The 8,620-nt window shown below is 37.7% G+C and overlaps 1 protein-coding gene across 4 annotated transcripts; it reads right to left on the reverse strand.

Annotated features, from left to right (window-relative positions):
* Positions 1-2,397: 2,397 nt before the first annotated feature.
* On the reverse strand, positions 2,398-7,783 carry LOC130172240 (transmembrane 6 superfamily member 1-like). Of its 4 annotated transcripts, none has more exons than XM_056380851.1 (11): positions 7,745-7,783; positions 7,120-7,453; positions 6,856-6,959; positions 6,419-6,520; positions 6,233-6,332; positions 5,914-5,996; positions 5,559-5,677; positions 4,955-5,059; positions 4,781-4,873; positions 4,568-4,687; positions 2,398-3,069 (listed from the first exon to the last, which is right to left on the reverse strand). In XM_056380851.1, exons 2-11 carry the CDS (start codon positions 7,209-7,211, stop codon positions 2,878-2,880), a joined length of 1,110 nt encoding a protein of 369 aa, XP_056236826.1. In that variant the 5' UTR covers positions 7,212-7,453; positions 7,745-7,783; the 3' UTR covers positions 2,398-2,877. The 4 variants fall into 4 exon arrangements, with proteins under 4 accessions (XP_056236826.1, XP_056236910.1, XP_056236997.1 ...); XM_056380935.1 differs by lacking the exon at positions 7,745-7,783 and having other exon boundaries at positions 7,120-7,236; positions 7,363-7,453; XM_056381022.1 differs by lacking the exons at positions 6,856-6,959; positions 7,120-7,453; positions 7,745-7,783 and having other exon boundaries at positions 6,423-6,513.
* Between the last annotated feature and the right edge of the window lie 837 nt (positions 7,784-8,620).

Below are 8,620 nucleotides of genomic sequence, written 5' to 3' on the forward strand. Positions count from 1 at the left end.
GTGGAGTTAATATTAAGTACTTCCGGTTCAACACCCCAGCATGCCGTCTTTTGTCTCGTTTTTATTTATTTTTATTTCATATAGGGAAATTTAGAGATTGGATTATAAGTGAAACCATGAATTAAGAGTTTAAACTGAAATAAAACTTGTATTTCTTTGCTTAATAATACTATTGCTATTATTATCATTTAACTGTTTCTGGTTGGAAACAGAGTATTAGATTGATATGATGTTGTACTGGATTGATCAGAGTTTACTAATTAGACTAAAACTGGGTGATACAAGACAAAAAAAATGTCTCTTGTATCACTTGTATTTTTTTCTCACACACACACCAGACCTAACATGTTTGAATGTAAAGAACTTGTATAATCTAAATGAATTGTCCTATCACATGTTTGTCTTTATCAGGACTAGAATTCCAGTCTAATCATCACCAATGTTGGACCAGCACCTGCCTTTCCTTCTGCATCTGGCCTCATCAATCAACAACCACATTACAGTAACACCTTGAGGTATTATCCCTGCACATAACAGATATTGTCTATACTGTGATCTTTTGCACATCCCCTAATCAATACCTTTTGCACAGCTTGCCCAGCAGGAGTTTTGTCATTGGTTGCGTAGTATTGTTTTGTTTTTTTTTTGTTTTTTTTTTAATCTATTTATATTTAAGTATTACAGTATTAACTTTTTTATTTATTTCTTATGAATATGTTAATTTGATACTACACCAAGCCAAATATCTTGTAAGTGAAAACTTACCTGACAATAAACCTTATTTTCTGAGTCTGCTTTTGTGATGATGTCATTATCCCTTCCTCATGCTGCTAAAGCCTGCCCATGTGTCCTGTAGTATCCCCTTGCCTTCATAAATCTGCAAGTGTATGGAGGTTACAAGTATTCAGATCCTATTTTTACACCTGAATTTAAATTCTGCTTGTTACCTCAGTGTCACACACTTTTGAATTTTGAGCACCAAATTTTAGTTTAGTGCTTTGCATGTGTTCAGACATTGACAGAAGCTCTAACTCTTCCAGTGTCTTTGTGTTGCCTCAACATTGTTTGTGTGTGTGTGTGTGTGTGTGTGTGTGTATATATATATATATTAATTAATCTCTTCTACAAATTCTTCACATATACATGTATCATTTATTCATTAAGTCTTGTTTTTATTACAGTACATGCTAAATAAGGTTTAAATGGATGATTGATCTTTTATGTTCTGAAGTCCTTTTTCGAACGCTTCAAAAAAATGTCATAGTCAAAAGAGGAGCTGCTATACATGTCTTTATTTTTCTTTTGTGTTTTCATAGGGATGGCAGAATCCACCTCAGGCTGGAACCACACCTTTGCAGTCCCTCGAAAGCAAGAAATGGTAAGTCACGCACATGATTATATAAACTACAAAATGTTAAAATTAATCTGTTAAGATTTATTTTTCTTTGTCGTCATAATCGCTAATACATTAGAAAACAATGTGGATGTGCTTATTAATATATTTGTATGTGGCTTGAATATTATAATTAAAATACTTGTTGGGAAACTTGCTGTCTATGGTTTGTTGTGACGTAATGAGGAACTACTCAATAACTAAAAACAACCACAAAATGCTGATGGATTTCACTCTAGTTTACAATGAAGGTCTATTGTAATATGTTGCAAATTACCCTCAATAATACACTGTGAACAAGTTTTGCATCTGTAAAAAGAAAATGTGAAAGACTTTGTGAATAAAACTGAACAAAAAACCAGTGGTGATGTAACACACAAAGTGCTTTGTGTATTAGTGAGCAGATGTTTTTAAAAGCAAAACTGTTGTTGACTATAGCTACATGTGTCTAGGCTCAAATTAAGGTCAAAATGATTTTGAGCTGGTAAAATGATGTTCACAAATAATTCCAATGTTTGTAGTTGTAAATCAACCTTTGTAAACCTGTAAAATAAATCTGGATGAGAAATTCAAGTTTGTGTATGTGAAACAATTGCTCTTGTGTCAAAGATTTGTATTTGTTGAAAGTCTGAATCAAAACTCAACAAATGATCAGTGTTGAAGTTAAAGAGTTTTGATTCACAGTCTTAACAAATACAAATCTCTTTGCCACAAGCACAATTTGTTTTCACATGCACAAAGTTGAATTTTTCATTCAAATTTATATATATGTAAATATATATATATATATATATATATATATAAAGCCTGAATTAAAAAAAAAAAATTATATTTATATTTATATATATATATATATATATATATATATATATATATATGTAATTTTTTTTAAAATTTATTTTACAAAGCATTATGGTCTTCAATGGAATTTGTAATATAAACATGACAGACTGTAAATTGTTGAATATCTATTGTGTAAATGATGCTGCATATTATGAAATACAGACACGTGAATGATTTCTTTATTTGCCAAACCACTGTCTAAAAGACACCGCACAGACACCTCAGTGTCAACAACAAAGCAGTTTTTGTAATCAAAAAAACTTACCAAAAATAGAAGAACAATAAGTATTGTCAAGTGGTCTGAATCCCATACAAAAGTCTATTATTTGTGACACCGTGTGCCCTCTTGTGCTTGCTGGTCCTATAAATACACAAACACACTTTATTCTTTTAAAATTTATGTTTCACATTTTCAAAATAAGCAGTGGAGCATAAACACCAGATGACACAAACTCGGTCAACACTAGAGTATTTTGTCATGTTTTCAATACCCTAATTTAGCCCTCATTAAGGTTACAGGTGGCAGCTCCTTCTCCAAAAATAGTAACTGTTAATAAACAGTACTACTTTGCAAGTTCTTCACCCTATTATTCAGGCATCTTTGACATCCCTGGCACTCTCTCTTTCCCTGACACTCTGTATCATTCACTTTTCTTCTCTGGCGTTGACCGACAAAAGAATGCAGGCCTGAAGCAGCAGCGGTAGCACAGAAACTGAGGCACCAGAGTGTACAGGACATTGACCAGCAAGAAGACAGGCTGGCTGTCAGCAGGCACTCTGTAGGAAAACGGCGTCCGTGTGTGAAGGGATGCACCGATATGAGAGAATTGAGCCTTTGAAGTAAAGCAGAGAGAGAAATATTAGGAAAAATGAACATATATTAACATTAACAAGAACATTGTTTTCTTACATCACTTACTCATAAAGGTTTAACATATTTTTGATATCTTGATATGATGTAACAACAACTAAATGATGATTATGTCTAACTGATATCCAAGTCAAAAAAACTTCTCTTTTATTATGTACAAGTTTTGATTTTTTGGTTTTCCAAGTATTATATTACCATTAATTTTTTTAATAAAGTCTATTTGAAATGTCTTGAAAAGACAGTGCATTGTCTACATTTAATAGTTCATACAGAGGAATATATTAAACAAAGCACAAGTAAAACAACAAAACAATTGTCACCTAAGCTTATATTAAGTTGGATTACTCCTTTACTGGACTGATGACCCATAAAACCTAGACAAATTCTGGTATTGCCACTCATCCTCAAATATTTTTCAACCTAACAGACACCTGCCAGTTACCTTTTCATACAAAGTCACCAAAAAGAGACACATGACGTGTCTCATAGCAACCATGGCTCTCGGAGCCTCAGCTGTCCTATTTATAGCCTGGATGAACAGCTGACATTTAAGTGAATACCACCATCCCTCCTGGTCTGAAGTCAGCTTCTGCCCTTATCTCGCCGATGAGTGACGCGCCAGCCTGCAGCTCAAACACAATAGCTGCTCTGTGTGAGATGTGATTGGCACACTAGCTGCTCCCACCACTCTTCAGAGTATCTGTTCATGCAGAGCCACTGGTGCTTGACTGCAAGGAAGAATCACCTAAACAAAGACCAATCTCCCTACATAGAGGAGAAAGTTGGGGAGCAGCATAGACTTGGCCAGATGCCTAGTGTCGACCTTATCTACGTGACATCTACCTGAATCGATGATGTCATGTGGGAAGAGAAAGTATTTTGCACAGAGCTCATCCATACTGAAGAGCTTTGTGTGACTGTAAAAGATGAAAACCACCACAAGTTCCGGATAACTAACACAAGCAATTATTTAATCAATAAAGAGGAATACAGATTATTGGCTGAGTGTTATCCTCTCTGTATCTCAGTAATATCATGTAAATCTAAAGACACCATTTATAGGTTTGGTTTCCTGGTTCAAATGTGTGGAGATTCAGTTAAAATGGACTTTTAGGGAAGCTATGTTACACCATAGAAAAGTATAATAATGAGTCAACGATACAGTGACAACGATTTTACAGATAAAAGAACACACTAAACAAACACTTAATGCAATATTAGGTTTAAAATGTTTGTGTCTAATCTCAATCAGCAAAGTGCTCCAAAGTCCGGGGGCTTTAAAAGTCCTACATACCTGTGGTCCACACACACAAGTACTTTCCCACATCACTGATGTACTAAAGACACTATGGGTATGGATATAGCGGAGCTCTGTCTAACTTCAAACCAAGCAGAGGTGTAATCACCCCAAATACCTACAAAAAAGATAGATAGGAATAGGAATAACCAGCTGTACGGACCTGGGCCAGTGCTCCCGAGTGTACAAGTGTCAGGTCTGGCATCCACTCACATCCTGGGACCAACAGCCCATAGAGAGCAATGATGTAGTATGGCCCAGAGTACAGCATGCTCACCAGCATCTGACAAACATGGATACAGTTCACTGCTTCAGAGATTTGTGTGGTTACAGTGTTATGATGAAGTTTTGGCAAGCTTAACGTTACTATGGTTACCTGAACTTTGGGATAGGCTGAAGGGTCTTTCAGGTAAGGCTCATACTGTTGGGTGTAGTCTTGACACCATTTGCTGGAACAGTCCAGAGCGACCTAAAATACACAGACTGTCTTAAAAGAGTCACATAAAGAAACTGTGCACACTGGGCAGCTGATTGCCTGAGGGTTTCTTACCAGGCCTCTGAAGACACAGAAAGCCAAAGCAGGGATGAGGTAAATAATGAACAGAAGGTCCAGAGGTCTGTGGAGTAAACTCTTTCTTTCAGCCTCCTGGATACTCTGACAGAGAGAAAGCAACATTGTTTTGTTCAAATGACAAATGACAAATGGCATATGACATCAGTGATGGAATGTATGCACTGCAATGGACTGGAAATTACCGCCATGTTTTTCAAAGGCGGATGATTGAAATGGTCGCTATCAGACATATGGAAACACGAAGAAAGGAAGTTCTTAGCACCCATTCCTTGCTTACTTAAACAGCTCTAAGAATGGTGCGAATGACTGAACCTGGCTGTCCTAGAATACTCTGTGGTAGTTTCTGTCTAGACTTCCTGTGTAGTATAATTCCCACATGTGTTTGCTTGAATGTAATGTTTAATTAGACTATTGCAACGTTAGGGTTAGAAAAAGATGGTCAAATTGTGATGTCTCATATTTCAAAACTGTTGTGAACACTGCATTTTCTCATATATAACAGTCCATTAAAATCTATGTATGGGATTCTTTAATATCCTATTATTTATTACCATAACTGCCAGTTTTAATCCTGACTTACTGTCAACTGAATGTCCTGTGTGGAGGGCTGGCTGAAGATGCGGAAACAGGCCCAGACAGACACTGAGATATACAGCATGTGGAGGAGGAACAGAGGACCAACATGGGTCCCATATTTCCCTGGGAAAAGACATAACAAGATTATATTTCAGTGTGGGAAAGACACAGAGCAAGCCACTAAATGTAGCAGTATTTACAAAGAATGTGCTTCTGTTTCATTTCTAATATACAAAAAAGAGCAAAGGTTGGACCATTGTTATATTCTCATGGGAAGTATGTGCACGGAGTTACACTAGCCATCTATTCTACCCTACACTAGCCATCTAAAAGCATCCCATTATTTTTAGTGTACTTACCCACAGCATTCCCAAGAATGTAGACTATGGCACGCATGAGAAAAGATCCCACCCAGTACAGTCCAATGGCTCGGTAACTGTCCCTGTGCAAACCACGTAACACTGCTATTTTCAAAGCCAGATGAACACATTATACTTCCAAAGACTCACACAGATAGATAGATAGATAGATTGTGTATATATAGTATACTCATAGATATGGTGAAGCATGAATATGGGGAAATTTACTTATTAGAAATAAAGGAAAACGTGGAACATATTTTAGCTGATTTAGTGATAGAGGTGAAGTAAATAGCCTTGTGAAAAATGCAGCACTTACCCCCATGTAATTGCAGCAATCATGAGCAGATATATAAGATAGTGCACACAGCCATCCCAAAAGGAGATCATGTGGCCATGTGCTGTATTAATATGTGGATCTGCCTGAAGCACAGGGTAGATTTATCAGTAAGAATGTGTGGATAAACATACAGGTCACTCACAAACAGGAATCCCAGCACAACACTTGCCTCTTTGAGGTAAAATGTCACAAATCCATCAATGATGTTGTCCTGCTCCAGCCCAATGATCAGATTCACCACACTGAAGAATGCATACACTGCATACACTGCACAGACAGATGAATGCATTTAATTGATTTCAATTGTGTGACAAATTGGAGCTTACTGGCTCCTAAACCTGGAATTACACATTTCTACCTGAAGTGGACACCATGCAAACATAATGTGCCGTGTATCACCTTTTAATATTTAATTTCACAAGAATTTATCCATAAAACAACACACACTCAGAATAGCTTCTAAAGGCCACAGATATGCAGACATCTCTATTTTGATTAAAAACCTAAACAGAACCTCATGATTCCAAGCTCATGACTTGGTATAAATACTACAAATATTAAAAATGCTTTGGTCACAACAAGAAACATTTGAGAGTTCATACCATAGAAAAGAGGATCTGCTGGAGCCTTCTTCTTGATCATAAAACGGGCTGAAATGGCCAGGATAAGGACTGTTGTACACCCAGCGAAGAAGAAAGCTTCAGCACTAAATTCAATGTAAAAAAAAATTATATTTTTTTTAAATCTGATCAATAGTTTTCAAATGATTCTAGTTACTACTCCATTGGTGGTTTGTTTTTTCTATCAGCTGAGAAATTAAAGGAAACATTCAAAAACTGAAAAAATGCAGACCTATTCTCACTCACCTGTTGTTGTAAATGAAGGAATTGAACAAGTAGCAGATGGGGATGGACATCAGAGAGAGCACAAACACCCCCGTCCCTGCAGACGCGCTCATTGTGGAGCAGGATTGAGCGATTAATCTCCGAGAATTGAGAATTTAAAAATAATTCAGCCCCAAAAAACTTTGATGTTTAGTTTAGAGTCATATTTTAAAAAGAAAGTGAAAAAGAAATCACAGTGTGTCTGGGAATGTAAACAACGATTACAGTTGAAACTCCGCTCCAGAGAGCAAGATCTGTCTTGTTCTTCCTCGCTTCCACTCCCTCGCTCACTCACCACCTCTCAGCCTCCCACCTACTGTCGCACGCGCGCGCGCACACACACACACACGCACGCACACACAACACACACACAAACACACACATTTGACACCTGCCCAAACGCTTGCTCTACAAACAGTGATGAAGAAGTTGTGAATATCAAACACATTTTATTGAGCCATACTACACAAATTCCACCTCAAAGATTTAAAAGACAAAGGACCCGAGTGTTCTCGAAGAGTAAACTTTGATGTTTAGTTTGCGAGTCATTTTTACAAGAAAAAGAAAAAGAAATCACAGCGTGTCTGGGAATGTTAACAACACTTACAGTTGAAACTCCGCTCCAGAAAGCACGCTCTGTCTTGTTCTTCCTCGCTTCCACTCCCTCGCTCACTCACCACCTCTCAGCCTCCCACCTACTGTCACGCGCGCATGCACACTCAAACACACACATACACACACACACACTTAACACTTCTGCCAAAACGCTTGCTCTACAAACAGTGATGAAGAAGTAGTGAATATCAAACACATTTTATTGAACCATACAACACAAATTTCACTTCAAAGATCAAAAAGACAAAGGACTCGGGTTTTGCGTTTACAACAATGCCGATAAGAGCCGGAGCCCCGTCTCCTGCAGAGCATTTTGACCCGGGAAAGCCCGATGTTAGCGGGTCTGAGCGGGTTTTTTGACCAGTGGAAAAGAGGCTTTACTTTAGATACACAGGTTTGCTCGCTAACCGGAGCTGCTCTAGTCTGTGGCCGACTGTGTACACAACAGCCTTCAGCGTGAGAGGCTATTACTTGTGATGTGTAACCAATCAGATGGTGCTGTGGGCGGGAAACTGCTCCAAACCAGAGTGGTGACTACAAAGAGGGAGGTCTGCATTAGAGCCAAAGTTGCACATTTTAGAATTCATTTATTTTCCTAGTAAGCAGAGTCTGCAGCAAAGACACAGCTTCAGCCTGAGCTACATTGTTGACTGACATGAAGCATTTTGCCTCCATCTGTATCTTTACTCCTTCTTTTATGTTTGTTGGTGGTCTGTGTACCACACACACACACACACACACACACACACACACACATATTCCCTCATACTCATACACATATCTCACATTATGGATGCATATCTGTGGCAGATAAGGGGAACAAAATAAACTATACAAATAAAAATTGACTTGACTAGCCTGCTGGATG

The sequence above is a fragment of the Seriola aureovittata genome, chromosome 1, assembly GCF_021018895.1.
Source record: "Seriola aureovittata isolate HTS-2021-v1 ecotype China chromosome 1, ASM2101889v1, whole genome shotgun sequence".
NCBI lineage: Eukaryota > Metazoa > Chordata > Actinopteri > Carangiformes > Carangidae > Seriola > Seriola aureovittata.